The following is a 16,421-nucleotide window of genomic DNA, read 5'->3' as shown; positions in this document are numbered from 1 at the left end:
TTTGGGAAAAAATTACACTTTTTTTTAATTAAAAAATAACACAACAGTAAAGTTATCCCCATTTTTTTTAATATTATGAAAGATAATGTTACGCCGAGTAAATTCATACCCAACATGTCACGCTTTAAAATTGCGTCCGCTCGTGGAATGCCGACAAACTTTTACCCTTTAAAATCTTCATAGGCGACGTTTAAAAAAATCTTTGCATGTTTTGAGTTACAGAGGAGGGCTCCACCAATCGCGGCAATACCTCACATGTGTGGTTTGAACACCGTTTACATATGCGGGCGCTGCTCACATATGTGTTCGCTTCTGCGCGCAAGCTCATCGGGACAGGGTGCATTTTCTGGCTCCTAACTTTTTTAGCTGGGTCCTAGATTCCAAGCAAATTTGTCAAGTGTGTGTGTATGTATGTATGTATGTATGTATGTATGTGTGTGTGTGTGTGTGTGTGTGTGTGTGTGTGTGTGTATGTATGTATGTATGTATGTATGTATGTATGTATGTATGTATGTATGTATGTATATGTATATATGTATATATGTATATGTATATATATATATATATATATATATATATATATTACTAGTAATGGTGGTGATTTTTAGCTGGACCGCGACATTGCGGCGGACAAATCTGACACCAGCAACACCAATACAGTTAGGGTGCTAAAAAAAAAAAAAAAAAAAAAAAAAAAAAAAGTATGACTGACACTGGCAGGGAAGGGGTCAACATCAGGGGACAATCAAAAGGTTAACTGTGTTCCCTGCAAATGCATTATAACTGTGTGGGGGATGGACTGACAAGAACAACACAGAAGATCTCTGTGTACTTCCCTGTCAGAATGGGGATCTGCTTTGTTTACCGTCTCTGTGGAGCGATCACGGGTGGCCAGCGGACAGGGAACATCAGGTCTGCCCCATCATCAGTGTCAGTGGGAGTGTCAGTGGGAGGAATAGTGTCCCGTCATTGGTGTCTGTGAGAAAAATAGAGCCCCATTGTGGGGGTTAGTGGTATGAATAGTGCCCCATCATTGATATTAGAGGGGGACATTGCCCCACTGTTGGTATCATGGGAAGGAATAGTGCCCCATTGCTGGCATCAGTGACAGGAATTATGCCCCATTCTTGACGTCAGTGAGAGGACTAGTGCCTTGTATCAGTGGGAGAAATAGTGCCCCAAAGAGCAGATAAAGGCATGCAAAGGGCCATATCTGGCCCCCGGGACGCAGTTTGGAGACCTCTGTTCTAGATTTTAGCAGCAATACAACATGCCATCTGTTGCTGGGAGACCTGCCACTCCAAATAAACTGCAATTAAGTTGTAATTGTTTGGTTTGCAACACATAATGCAGAAAACTGGCCAACAACCCATAAATCAAAAGGATTAATAAGGAAAAACAATGAAGTTGATTTTGTTGAATGTTATATAGTGGAGTTTGGGTGACCAGGAAAGTCATATCCAGGAAAAAGGACTAAAATCCCAGGTTTGCCTAAAACTACACATTATGTAAATGTCTTCTCACAATGCATTTGAAAGATTTGTAGATGTGTTACATGTGCGGATTTGCACTAACATGAATTGTTGTAAATTCCTGTTGTTTCCAAGGATACCTAAAGCACTTCATGAAAATTCATGTTGTTAATCTACTTTGCTGTGATTTATACAATATAAAACATGAATAGAATTGGAAAAGTGAAGTGTGAATAATCTGAATTTCTTTCAGTCTTCCTATTTAGACTCATTAGGGAGCAACTAGCTCCAAATAATACTTCCATTTAAAAAGGATAAGTTCACCTTCATAAATAAAAAAATAAAATAAAAAAATGCAATTTTTTTGCAGGTAAAAAAAAATATGCATTATTATTTTTTGCAATGGACCTATAAAAGCATTGCACCCACGAATAGCAGATTGTGGGTGCAATGTTATGGTCCTGTCTGTGTATCTGTCTGGCCATACCGCCGATACAGCCAGGCAGTTACACTGACAGGAAGACTTAATGAACTACCACAACTCTCAACAGTGCCATGAAAGTTCATTGAGAACTACAAGCCGACAGCCACAAAGGCTTTCCAACCTTGTAGTCTTCCCATTCACAGAACACCGATAGGGCAGCGCATTTTTTGCAGATTGTGACAGCTAGCGGGGGAGGGCTGGGGGAGATCTCCCAGGTTAGTCAGCATAGATCTTAGAAGAGCGGAGGTTCACCTTTTCAACATGTTACACCCGTATTTAGGGTGCAACATGTACAAGCAGACCCTTCCCCCTCCTTAGTCCCTCCCCTCGTCTGTGAAGGCGGACATGGGTTCCTCTCCCCAGTAACAACTATTATTGCCCCACATAGCCATGTCATTCACAGGAATCTGTGAATGAATATACTACAGGTCACATTTGCCAACGCAGTCAGAGGCGGCTCTCTAATTAGGCGGTTGCCTAAGGCCTCGCACCCACAGGGGACTTGCGACCACCTAATTTGCCGAATTAAAGAGCTAGAGGTGGGTAGTAATAGCAGCGCCCAGGTGGCTGGAGGACGGGGCGAGTAGCACAGATCCCACCTCTACTGCACTGGCTGCTCTGTGTCACATTCCCTACTTGTGTGTTCGGCCGGTCACCGGCTCCTCCATGTCCCTCGAACCTTCCCCATGCAGCGCCGCTCAGCCCAGAGTCCTCCCCATCCAGAGCTCTGCCCCCCTGAGGACAGGGACCCCCCCCCTTCATCTCCCCTGGGGGGGGGGGGGCACTGAGAAAAAATGCCCCGACACCAGCACTGAGAACATGCCGATGCCAGTGCTGAGAAAGAGTGCACCGACACCAGCACTTTAAGGCGCTTAATATATGCAATCTATGCAATTAATTTTTAACATTACAGGCGTGAGTGGGGCCTCGTGTCCAAGTTACGCTCTAGGCCTCACAAAGCCTAGAGCCGCCTCTGACCGCAGTCAATGTACTGCAAGCGTGCTGATCAATGCACTTGTAGTCCATTCACACTTCTTACAGCTCTGAAACGGACAGCCCATACAGAGCTGTAGTGATTGTCTCCAGGAGCCTGACATTGCACCCTTGAGCGACTGATCCGCAGGTGCTATGCTCTGCAGACTCCTGTAAAATAAAAAAGTACAATATTTTTTAAGCAAAAATAAACTATGTTGTCAAAAGTATTGGGACGCCTGCCTTTACATGAACTTTAATGGCATCCCAGTATTAGTCAGTAGGGTTTAATATTGAGTTGGCCCACCCTTCACAGCTATAACAGCTTCAACTCTTCTGGGAAGGCTGTCCACAAGGTTAAGGAGTGCGTCTATGGGAATGTTTGACCATTCTTCCAAAAGAGAGGCAGAGAGGTACAGTGTGACTCCACCGAGGGAACGATCGGGCTCAGGTGAGTAAAAACGGGGGGGGGCAGTCAATTTTTTAAGTTTCTTCACCTTAATGCACCCTTTTAAGTATAACACTGGCATTGATTGGTGCTCCTCAGTACTGGGACAGGGTTGTTCGGCATCCAGGGCAAGGATCCAGAATTGCGCCACCCTCCCCCACTATTAATACATGCCATAGAATTGGTGTACAACCCTGCGTTAATTTTTTCCTCCCCTTTTTCACTGCGCCCACCCCTTGTCCCGGCCCTGGTGCTCCTATACAAGTTTAGGGATCTATGTACTCTGTATGGGTAATAAAGCAGTTCGGACACAAAAGCACAAAGTAGTGGGAGTGCAGCTTTATGCAGCTCAGGAGGAGCTCAACTGCAGGTCATCTGCATCTGTGAAGGAATGCACACTGATCTGAGAGAGAAGTATGTGATCGTTAATACAGGCTGCAGTATGCTGGTCTTTTTTTTTTTTTTTGGTACTTATCGTTATAGCAGTATTTCTTCTATGGCTCCGAGCGGGGAATCCTTTGTGGGAAGGCAAGCAAGTTGATTGACGGCCTTCGATAGCGCGTCACGGCTTCCGAAAACAGCCGAGGTGACACTTAGCTGTTTAGGGCGCCTGCACCTGCCGTGTAGCGCTGACTGCGCAGGCGCCGTAAATTGCCGAGCGTCACTCGTGTATCTTCGGAAGCCGTGATGCGCTATCGAAGGCTGTCAATCAACTTGCTTGTCTTGAAGGGAACGCCTATACCAGGAAGTAATCCCCGCTCGGAGGCATAGAAGAATTACTGCTAAAACGATAAGTACCAAAAAAAAAAAAAAAGACCAGCATACTGCAGATGTCAGCAGTATGCTGGATCTAACTGCAGAAAGTTGATTTTTGGGTGAACTCCCGCTTTAACCATCTTTATACAAGATTCCGAAAGAAGCATCAAGCCTTCCAGATGCGCTCAATAGCTCAGTTTTTAAAGACGAGGCGCGTGGCTGTTAAATGAGCACACAGAGCACAAAACTCAATGTGCGGAGATTTGAGAGTATCTAATCTTTGCCAGAACAATAAAAAAAAGGAAGGGAGATGGAAAACAAAGCATTACCCTTTAATGTGTGAATAATGTGTTCTCTGCCGGCTGTTGAACGATGATCCTTCCCCTTTCGAGTATAGTCCCCGATGTGGTAAAGCACTTTCTTTTTATCCGCAGTTATCTGTGCCATAAAAAGCACAACAAGCAAATGTGCCGTACTTTCTGTTCTCAAAACTATTGTGGGGAGATACAATAGCTGTCGGCTCATTCTACGTTAAGCCCTGGTTATTACAAGATTATTATTTTTGTTTTTTCCCCAAATGTATTCACTAAAATACATTAGATATTTTAAGTGCATTTCCTACACATTATGTTCTATACTATGGACCTTTAGCACTTTGTTACATTTTCTTTTTGTTCTCTCCACAGAGACCAGTCTTGTCACCATGATTAGAGAAGAGTGACATCAGCTAGAATGGAGCCTATCCATTCCCTAGAGATCAGCAGCATCACTGAGAGTGTAACCTTTGTATGCCATAAAGAAAAGTGACAATACAAAAAAAAAAAAAACACACAACATACTGTAATATGGAGGGTATCCATTTTCCTGATATCGCCTTACCTATCCCACCATAGAGCACCAAAAACACCCAAAGAACACAGCCTACCCATTCCCCTCAAACTGACAAAAACCGCAAGGAACTTATCCTATCCATTTCCCCGACCCCAGACCAGCCAAATAAAACCATGAGAACATAGCCTATCCATTCCCCACAGACCAGCAAAAAATCCCATTCTTTAGATCAGTGGTCTCCAAACTTTGGCCCGGGGGCCAGATGTGGCCCTTCTCTTGCTTTTATATGGCCCCCGGGGGGGGAATGATTCCTCCCAAAGACACAAAACCACGGGACTCGATTCTTCCCAAAGACACAAAACCACGGGACTCGATTCTTCCCAAAGACACAAAACCACGGGACTCGATTCTTCCCAAAGACACAAAACCACGGGACTCGATTCCTCCCAGACACAAAACCACGGGACTCGATTCCTCCCAAAGACACAAAACCACGGGACTCGATTCCTCCCAAAGACACAAAACCACAGGACTCGATTCTTCCCAAAGACACAAAACCACAGGACTCGATTCTTCCCAAAGACACAAAACCACAGGACTCGATTCCTCCCAAAGACACAAAACCATGGGACTCGATTCCTCCCAAAGACACAAAACCACGGGACTCGATTCCTCCCAAAGACACAAAACCACGGGACTCGATTCTTCCCAAAGACACAAAACCACAGGACTCGATTCTTCCCAAAGACACAAAACCATGAGACTCGATTCCTCCCAAAGACACAAAACCATGGGACTCGATTCCTCCCAAAGACATAAAACCACAGGACTCGATTCTTCCCAAAGACACAAAACCATGAGACTCGATTCTTCCCAAAGACACAAAACCATGAGACTCGATTCCTCCCAAAGACACAAAACCATGGGACTCGATTCCTCCCAAAGACACAAAACCACAGGACTCGATTCCTCCCAAAGACACAAAACCACAGGACTCGATTCCTCCCAAAGACACAAAACCATGAGACTCGATTCCTCCCAAAGACACAAAACCACGAGACTCGATTCCTCCCAAAGACACAAAACCACGGGACTCGATTCTTCCCAAAGACACAAAACCACGGGACTCGATTCTTCCCAAAGACACAAGACCATGATACTCGATTCCTCCCAAAGACACAAAACCACGAGACTCGATTCCTCCCAAAGACACAAAACCATGAGACTCGATTCTTCCCAAAGACACAAACTACGAGACTCGATTCCTCCCAAAGACACAAAACCACGAGACTCGATTCCTCCCAAAGACACAAAACCATATCCAATAACATCAATGATGGGGCACAATTCCTACCAAAGACACTAACAATGGGGCATTGTTTACTCCAATTGATGCTGGTACTTTTTATACCCCCCGATGGCCACAGTCCGGCTCCCTGGAGTCTGGATGACAGTAAACTGTCCCTTTGTACAGAAAGTTTGAAGAAACCTGCTTTAGATAATAGCAACATCCCGGCTGAGAGTGCAGCCTACCCATTCCCCAGAGAATATGTAAACCACCAATGAAAACACACTGCCTTTTTATTTCCCAGACAACATTTAGGGTCCTTTCACACGTCCGCTCCGTTCGTCCGTTTATTACAAGTCTGTTTACGGACTTGTAATACATCCCTATGGGATCGCGTCCGTTAGCAAATGGAGCATCCGCTAACGTCCGCGACCATCCGCGTCCACCAGGATCCACTTTTGCGGATGGAAGAAAACCCTATTTTTCTTCCGTCCGGCGGAACGGATTGGATGCAGACGGACAGACGGTCCGTCTGCATCCGATTCCCCATAGGGGAGAGTGGAGGAGAGACAGGGTGGTCTCTGCACTGTGTACATTTGTTCAGATCCATCTAAACGGAAAAGGATGCAGCCTTGTTCCGTTTAAAAAAAAATGGACCTAAACGGACACGGAGGTAGGCTGATGTAAATTGATGATCATCTGTTTACATCCGCTCACCCATAGACATAGAGGGGTTGATTTACTAATATCGGAGAGGGCAAAATCTGGTGCAGCTGTGCATGGTAGCTAATTGGCTCCCAACTATAAACTAGCTGGTCAAATTTAGCCGCTAGCAGTAATCATTTTGTTCTTCTGGCCGGGAGGGCTCCCTGCGCTGCCCTGCTGGCAGAACACAATAGCGCAGCGGGAGGTGTTCTGCCCCCCCCCCCCCTCCATTGGCACTGCCTGTGTTGATGAGGGGAAATCAAGTCATTTTCTTTCCTGCAACTGTGGTGGAAGGAAAGAAAATCAATCTGTGGACTGCCTAAGGCCTCTTTCACACGGAGCGGACCGTTTCTGGGTCCGCTCCGTGTGTCCGCCAAAGCTCAGCGGGGATCCCCGCTGAGCTGTCGGCGGATAGGGCGGTCCCCGCACACAGTGCAGAGACCGCCCTGTCTCTGCTCCGCTCTCCCCTATGGGGGATCGGATGCAGACGGACCGTCTGTCCGTCTGCATCCGATCCGTTCCGCCGAACGGAAGAAAAATAGGGTTTCTTCTGTTCGCAAAAGCGGATCCCGACAGACGCGGACGCTAGCGGATGCTCCATCCGCTAACGGACGCGATCCCATAGGGAGTCATTACAAGTCCGTTAACAGACTTGTAATGAATGGACGAACGGTCCGCTAGTGTGAAAGGACCCTAAATAAACAGGATGTAAACTGAACTGAAGACATATGTGCTAACTGATGTAAACTGAAAAAACGTGACTGAACGCTTGACGCCCATGAGAAAGGGGCGGAAGGGTGTAGTTCCAGTGGCCACCAGCTCGTATTTTCCAGTAGACAGCTGATTCCAGTAAGGCCTCATGCACACTTGAGCTAAAAAAAGCCTGTATTACAGGCATTGGACATTTTTTTTTTCTGCCTCTAAACACCCCTCCAGAGAGGAACTTTTAGCAGAAAAACTGCCTCATGTCTATGAATGCATCTAAAAACGTGCCTAAGTGGTAGGCAAGCTTTTAATTTTAATGGCCAGAATAAAAATATTTAATCATATACAGTCTGGTTTCAGTAGTCAGAGTACAGCTACAACGATCTGGTCAGCCATGCTGTTGCTGGATCCCTGCACTCGGTATTAGGGCCGAAACAACTAATCAATAAATCGACAACTAGTCGATTATGAAATTAATCGATTACTATTTTCATAATCGATTAATCGGCCAGTAACATAATGGGGTTAAAAAATAAATAAAATTATCCCTTTATGGTACAAAAAGAGCAAATTGCTACTGTAAATATCACTTTCACGGTCCCACAGTAAACAATTAACCCCTTACAGTAGCAATTATTTGATCTTTTTGTCCAAATTTTTGTTTTTGTAATCCCATTATGTTACTGAACATCTCAGGCCTGGGGTCACGCCTTTGTTTTTTGGTGCTTTTTGCAGAAACACCCTACAGTTCTTTTACATGGTTTCCTATGGGACACATCTATGCCTTTTTCAGCTGCTGCGTATTTGGAAAGGGCAAAAACGGTGCAATTTCATTTTTTTTTTATTCAAATATACTTCAATGGAGAAGCTGCAGAAAAGCATATAATGCGTTTTTGCAGCAATTTGTGTTTTTTAATCTGCCCAACAAATTGGGCAAAAAAAAAAAAAATGCAAATTTCAAAGTTATTAACCGATTAATCGTAACAATAATCGGGCAACTAATCGATTATGAAAATAATCGTTAGTTGCAGCCCTACTCTGTATCCCTTACTAGGAGTGTCAAACGGGTGGCCCACCAGCTGTTGTGGAACTACAAGTCCCATCATGTCTCTGCCTGTGTGAGGAATGCTTGAGCCCTGGTTCACACTGGGAACGATTTGAGATGCGATTTGACATGTCAAATCGCATCTCAAATCGGCGGCAATTGTCGGCAATGGCACTGTCCTAATCAGTGCGACGCCGCATCTGCGATTTCAAAAAGTAGTTCCTGTACTACTTTTTGCGATTTCGGGCCGCGATTTACATTAAATCGCAGCCGAAATCGCGGCAAAATCGCAGCCGCGAAATCGCGGTAAAATCGCGCATTTTACCACGATTTTGAATTCGCAGCAGTGTGAACCTAGACTGAAACTGTCAGCCCTGCAATGCCAACAGCTGAAGGGCCGCCAGTTTGACACCTATGCCTTGGACGTCATCACTGGGAATTCAGCCTATCCATTCATTGAAGAATACCAACATCACCACTGAGAAGGCAGCCTATTTATTCACCAGAGTAAAAGACACTGCTAAAAATAAAGTACATCAAATCACTAGAGAGTGCCAAGATCCCTGCAATTACAGCCCGTCCAGTTACCACAGTCCTAAGCAGATTACAGTTTATAAGATACATCAGTGCAGTTTACCCATTTATTAGAACCCAGACACAGCCCTAAAGGCAATCAGAAAAGCATAAGACACCAACGACAGTGATCCCATTAGTGTTATTGTCCGCAGCGAGCTACAATATCTCATTAGATCTCAACCTTGATCAGAGAAGATGTAGCTAGGTTCACACATATGTAGCTCTGCAAGCCGCGTTTTGCGTGGGCATGGCAGCCCATTCATTTGATTGCCTCACGAAATGAAGGAAAAAGAAAAAAAATCCCTGCAGCATTTTAGAAATCGCAGTCCGCATGGGAAGTGTAAGTGCAGGGCAGTTCCCAGTGCGGGTGCATATTCCAGCGCGTGCGACGTGCCATTAGGATTAATGGTACCCGTAAATTACAAGCACATTTTTCTGTGCAAGTGGTTGTAACTGCGGGAACAGGTGTGGACCCAGAGCAGGAAACACCCACACAGATGTGTACCTAGCCCAATCTATGCATTTTTTAGTGCGTTTGCATATCCAATGAACTACAATTCATGTAATCTTATTTCCTATTGGTCCAATTCACATCTTCTGCATTGCATTTTTTGGAAAGGTGCAGTGGACTTTTACTTTTTTTTTTTTTTTTACACGCAGCGCAGTGCGGTTTTGACTCTATAGACAAATGGAATTGCATTAAATTTGGAGGAAAAATGCATTTGTGGTGCGTTTTCCTGCAGAACAGACACCTCCTAGCAACATCAACACTTCCTGTAAAACACAGATGAAGAAATGCAAATAGCGCCAGAAAACACAACCCAAAAATGCCTCAACTGCACACGCACAGGCGTGAACCTAGCCTTAGACAGAATAAGGCACTATGCATGATAACAAATTTGAACCCTCAATCTTTGGGCCGATGCTGATAAGGATTACACTATACTCAAAGAAGCCATCCTAATGGCATGACCCAATCCAACAAGAACGCTCCAAAAGTGCAATGTCCCTTGTGAATGAGAGGCCGAGAGCAGAGATTAGACCATTTGCACTTTACCCCGGATTTACTGAAGGTTGTAGCTGTGTTCCCTGGGTATCCAGAGGGAGTTTCACTTTAAAAGGTTTCATTTATACTTAAAGCGGAGTTCCACCCATTTAAAAGTCAGCAGCAGTTAAAGTGCAGCTGCTGACTTTTATCAGCCGCTGGCCGGCGGCTGGGATGGGGATCGTGGAGGCTCTGTGATCTAATGTCGTCACTTCCGGGATTCAGGCTGGCGGGCGGCTCTTCGCGATAGGGACATGCGTGTCCCTTCTTTAGGCTTAATAGGTGGCCACCACATCAAGGGGTTAAAATCATAGTGTTTTTATCCCCTTCCCTGCCCATCCACTTTCCATTTATATATTGTATTGTTCTTTTTAGACAGCTATATCCAGAGTGCGCCATATCAACCCACTCCGTCCCATGTGAAACGGGTCTTAGAGCTGGAATTTCTGCATGCATGTTTCTGGAGGTATTCCGGTGTGTTTTTGTTTTGTTTTTTTATGTATTTTCGATGTGTCCCAGTGCATTTTTCACCCAATTTGTATTTAATATTTTTAGGACAATTGTAATTGTATGTGCATTTGAGAGGCATTTTGCTGCCTTCCACACATAAAAAATAAAAAAAAGTAGAACATGTTGCATTTTTTTATTTAACTGCACTGGTGTGAACTGGTCATTTTAATCCATGCTAAACACTAACCATGCATTTTTTTTATGCACAATAAAAACGGACTGGACTGCATCTGCTGTAAACCAGCCCTAAAGATACATATAAAAAAAAAAAAAAAAAAGAGAACCTACTAAACCATGCAGCCCTTCTTTAAAGGCAAAAAAATTGTAATAAACATATATTGTGCAAACGTGAGCCAAACCAATATTTGCTGGATGCTATAACATTACTTTGAATGCAATAATGTGCTTACAACAGTCAGGAAACGCTCAAAATCACCTCTTCGTTAACCTAACAAACCCAAATCATTACACTTAGAAATCTGGCCCCCTCCTTCATGTTTAAACGATGATGGAGACAAAGAGCAGGGAGATTTATGACAACAGGGTGTTAATTGGAAGGAAAAAAATCTTACCTGTCAGGTATTCCAAGTCTTTTCACACTTCTATAAACCGAGAGAGTATTTGCTACATGACGATAATTAAACCAGAATCGAGAGGTACAGACCTGGAAAGAAGAAAAAATTAACATACTGAATATTGAATGCTCAACTTCAGTTTCTCAATATGTTTAATTCCTTATGTCTTGTCAAAAAAAAAATGCAGCTTTCATTGTAATGCTCACCTTCTTCTTGGCACTCTCTGCAGATTTCAATAGCTCTGAAGCTGCTGAACTTCCAGGCTTAAAGCTAAAGCTTAATCTGTGTATATCTTGCTTTCCCTGACTCCTCTCACACCCCCACCCCCTTTCCCAACATGCTGATGACATTTTTAAATAAAATCTTTCCATTTTGATTACACCCAGTGACATCATCACTTGGTCTCTGTGCTTCTTTATTCTATGCAGGCAGATCATGGCTGGTGGGAGGTGATAGCAGGGTGCTGTACCTAGCTTCCTGAAAGAATCACAGCACCCTGCCTCAGTATTCCTCTCAAGAACCCCCAACCCTAATGCAAGTAGTGGGTTGGATCTTGAAGGGACTTACAGTATTTAATTTATAAGAATCAAAATGCTTTCATGAGTGAATGGCAGTATGAAGGGGTGGGAGTGATACCGATGGATGCCAAGCACCCTAAGGAACGCCAACGTGTGATGCTGAGCCTCCATGATTGAAATAGCAGAAATACAATGAATGAAAGAGGAAGGCCAACAGTGAAGCTGGGGAGGATGATGATACTGGACATCCTACAGCAAGGAAATGGGACGGACTTGCTTCCGTATGTAATGCACACGGTGCCATTGCCTCCTAATGTGGTCAATCAAAACCAGTGACAAGAAAGTGGTTGCAGGGGGGGGGGGGGGCGAGTGCCGCTGTCTGTGTCAATAGAACCAGAGCCAGCATGAGTGACCGCATAAAAGCGACTTTCTATTGGGGCACTGGCAACAGGGGAAGAGCCAGGAGCACTATCGGGGGACCTGAGAAGAGGAGGTTCAGGGCTGCTCTGTGCAATTTCAGAGCAGGTGGGTATACAAAACTGTTGATTTTTTTTTTCTTTAGGGGGGAGTATTTACAATCACTTCAAGTCCTATTACCTGTAATACTGCACCAAAGTAATCTCCCATGTAGCACCATCATTCATCCCCTGGAAACAGTGACATTTGCTGTCCATTAAGAGGCAAGGAGGGGCATGGGCGAGATTGCGGTGAGAGTGCGGTGAGCATTGCAAAATAGATCCACTCATCCCAGGGAACATTGATGTTAAGATGTCAGCGGTGCCCTGCAAAGGTCACATGACTGGTAGCATGGGTGAATGGGTGAGGATGTTGGGAATGGTCTCATCAAGCCTTAAGGTGTCAGCAAACCAAGACATTTTGGACAATTTCATGCTCCCAAATTTGTGGGAACAGTTTAGGGATGGCCCCTTCCTGCTCCAACATTACTGCGCACCAGTGCACAAAGCAAAGTCCATAAAGACATGGATGAGCAAGTTTGGGGTGGAGGAACATGACTGGCCTGCACAGAGTCCTGACCTCAAGCTGATAAAACACCTTTGGGATGAATTTGAGTGGAGACTATGAGCAAGGCATTCTCATCCAACATCAGTGCCTCACAAATGCGCTTCTGGAAAAATGGTCAAACATTGCCATAGACACACTCCTAAACCTTGTGGTTAAGACTGGGACGCCATTAAAGTTTATGTGCGTGTAAAGGCAAGCGCACTAATACTTTTGACAATAAAAAATATATATGCATGTATACACACGCAAAAAAGCATAAGGGACCTTACTTACCTTCATTGAGAGGTGTCCCTTGTGTCTCTGTCTTTCAGTTCAGTAGTAATGTGCATCCTCTGATAATGGATTATGGTGGCAGAGATGGGGGGGGGCATTGGAGGAGGAAGATCACTACTGAACTAAAGCACACGAGAAAACACAGGGGGTGCCGCTAGAGAGAGGAAATACAAGCTGCCTGTCTGTTATCTGGATTTACTACCAAAGTCATGGGCTGATGGATTGTGCAGAATATCAAGGGGAAAAAAACTGATCAGCAACCGTGTTTCAGGTCAGTGTCTTAAAGTACTGAAGCAAGGGGATCAGCATGACAGGCAGTCAACTTTTTTGGGGGAAAGTTTTCCTAAATCAGAAGCTTGGTTTCATTCAGTAAAGAGCTGGTGGGTTAGAGCACATACCTTTATACAATATAATATAATATGTTATAGAAGGAAATGGATACTTACCAACACTGCCCAGTTATTTGTGTGTCCACTTCTGAAGAAGTGTTCGGCCTTGTTCTAGAATTACACAAAAGATAAAATTAACTTCAAATGAGATACATTGTAATATAAAAACAGCTAGAGATGCCAGTGCAAATCATCCACCGTCTTCATTAGAGCTTCAATTCTGACACTTCCTACTTCCTAGTTAGGTCAGGTGCATCCCCTTCTGCCTCCCGCACACGTGTCCCTTTAAGAGAGTCACGTGATTGGCTATCACAGTATGGGAGCCAATCCCACTGGCTCCCAATCATTACCAGAGACCGGGAGCAATCTGTGATAACACGGTCACTGTGCTGGGAGCGTGCAGCAAGTGTGCAAACATCTATGAACGCATATGTGCAGCATGTGGGTGTCAAAGCCCAACCTCCTTCAACTCATCCCTCGCCCCCAGAACAGGTCCTCTACCAGTCACCCCTCGCCCCCAGAACGGGTCCTCTCCCAGTCACCCCTCGCCCCCAGAACGGGTCCTCTCCCAGTCACCCCTCGCCCCCAGAACGGGTCCTCTCCCAGTCACCCCTCGCCCCCAGTACGGGTCCTCTCCCAGTCACCCCTCGCCCCCAGTACGGGTCCTCTCCCAGTCACCCCTCGCCCCCAGTACGGGTCCTCTCCCAGTCACCCCTCGCCCCCAGTACAGCTCCCCTCCCAGCATTCCCCCGCCCCCAGTACAGGTCCTCTCCCAGCATTCCCCCGCCCCCAGTACAGGTCACCTCCCAACCACCCCTCTCCCCCAGTACAGGTCACCTCCCAACCACCCCTCTCCCCCAGTACAGGTCACCTCCCAACCACCCCTCTCCCCCAGTACAGGTCACCTCCCAACCACCACTCTTCCCCAGTACAGGTCCCCTCCCAACCACCCCTCACCTCCAGTACAGGTCCCCTCCCAACCACCCCTCACCTCCAGTACAGGTCCCCTCCCAGCCTCCCCTCACCTCCAGTACAGGTCCCCTCCCAACCACCCCTCACCTCCAGTACAGGTCCCCTCCCAGCCTCCCCTCACCTCCAGTACAGGTCCCCTCCCAGCCTCCCCTCACCCCCAGTACAGGTCCCCTCCCAGCCTCCCCTCACCCCCAGTACAGGTCCCCTCCCAGCCTCCCCTCACCCCCAGTACAGGTCCCCTCCCAGCCTCTCCTCACCCCCAGTACAGGTCACCTCCCAGCCTCTCCTCACCCCCAGTACAGGTCACCTCCCAGCCTCTCCTCACCCCCAGTACAGGTCACCTCCCAGCCTCTCCTCACCCCCAGTACAGGTCACCTCCCAACCACCCCTCTCCCCCAGTACAGGTCACCTCCCAACCACCCCTCTCCCCCAGTACAGGTCACCTCCCAACCACCCCTCTCCCCCAGTACAGGTCACCTCCCAACCACCCCTCTCCCCCAGTACAGGTCACCTCCCAACCACCCCTCTCCCCCAGTACAGGTCACCTCCCAACCACCCCTCTCCCCCAGTACAGGTCACCTCCCAACCACCCCTCTCCCCCAGTACAGGTCACCTCCCAGCCTCTCCTCACCCCCAGTACAGGTCCCCTCCCAGCCTCTCCTCACCCCCAGTACAGGTCCCCTCCCAGCCTCTCCTCACCCCCAGTACAGGTCCCCTCCCAGCCTCTCCTCACCCCCAGTACAGGTCCCCTCCCAGCATTCCCTCGCCCCCAGTACAGGTCCCCTCCCAGCATTCCCTCGCCCCCAGTACAGGTCCCCTCTCAGCATTCCCTCGCCCCCAGTACAGGTCCCCTCCCAGCCACCACAGTACAGGTCCCCTGCCAGCATTTCCCCGCCCCCCATCATCCCCAGTACAGGTCCCCTCCCAGCATTTCCCTGCCAGCCCTCACCTCACCCCCAGTACAGGTACCTTCACACACAGTACAGGTCCCCTCCCAGACACCCCTCGCCCCCAGTACAGGTCCCCTCCCAGCATTCCCCCGCCCCAGTACAGGTCTCCTCACACCCACTACAAGTCCACTCCCAGCCTCCTTTCGCCCCCAGTACAGGTGCTCTCCCAGCCTACATCTCTCCAGCACAGACAAACCCCTCTGGACAGTCCTCCCAGTACACAGAAGTACAGAATGATGCCCCCCACCAACCTCTGCATACTGAGATGTGGCTCCCAATGCAAGAAACACAACACAAAACACCAGCCGGCATCCAACACAGAGCGCCGCCATCTTCCCCGATGACAGAGAAGACTTCCCTGTCATGTGACCGCGCGGTGCACGCTGGGAGGTCACGGCTGTCAGAGGGTTTGTGAGGTAACTGGAGGGGAGCTCTGTATACAAAATACAGCGGGACTACAAGTACAAGCATGCCCAGATAGTACAATACAGTGCGGCACCGAAACCTCCATACTGAATCTGGCTGAGGGGAGCCACGTTTTACCTCGTTGCCCAGAATATCTACATTCAACGCATTACGCATGCAACCAAAGAGACTTGTCACCCATGCTTTGCACTCCCTATTCCACATTACCTCAATTCCAATCCCGTGCTATACAATTCATATTCCACATCACCTCATTCCATCCTCCATGCTGTACATTCCTTATTCCACATCACTTCATTCCCTATCCCATGCTGTACATTCCTTATTCCACATTACCTCATTCCCTATCCCATGCTGTACATTCCCTATCCCGTGATATACATTCCCTATTCCACATCACCTCATTCCCTATCCAGTGCTATACATTCCTTATTCCACATTACCTCATTCCATCCATC

At 46.8% G+C, this 16,421-nt stretch overlaps 2 protein-coding genes across 3 annotated transcripts in view; one reads left to right on the top strand and one right to left on the bottom strand.

The window, feature by feature from the left end:
* PIGK (phosphatidylinositol glycan anchor biosynthesis class K) overlaps positions 1 to 15,914 on the bottom strand; it is a 195,895-nt gene extending 179,981 nt beyond the window's left edge. Inside the window, exons 1-3 of one of the 2 annotated variants that reach the window (XM_040360668.1) lie at positions 15,789 to 15,914; positions 13,673 to 13,726; positions 11,410 to 11,501 (exon numbers count right to left, since the gene is read on the bottom strand). In XM_040360668.1, coding sequence (XP_040216602.1) covers positions 11,410 to 11,501; positions 13,673 to 13,726; positions 15,789 to 15,902 — 260 coding nt within the window. In that variant the 5' untranslated portion in view covers positions 15,903 to 15,914. The remainder of the gene's footprint in view (positions 1 to 11,409; positions 11,502 to 13,672; positions 13,727 to 15,788) is intronic. The other variant, XM_040360667.1, reaches the window with a different exon arrangement.
* The window catches only part of AK5 (adenylate kinase 5), a 299,264-nt gene continuing 298,712 nt past the window's right edge, over positions 15,870 to 16,421 (top strand). Inside the window, exon 1 of the mRNA XM_040360665.1 lies at positions 15,870 to 15,953. The gene's annotated coding sequence lies outside the window, so the exon portion shown is untranslated. The remainder of the gene's footprint in view (positions 15,954 to 16,421) is intronic.

The sequence above is a fragment of the Rana temporaria genome, chromosome 7 (genome assembly GCF_905171775.1).
Source record: "Rana temporaria chromosome 7, aRanTem1.1, whole genome shotgun sequence".
Lineage (NCBI taxonomy): Eukaryota > Metazoa > Chordata > Amphibia > Anura > Ranidae > Rana > Rana temporaria.
This window is presented reverse-complemented; position numbering and strand designations above follow the sequence as displayed.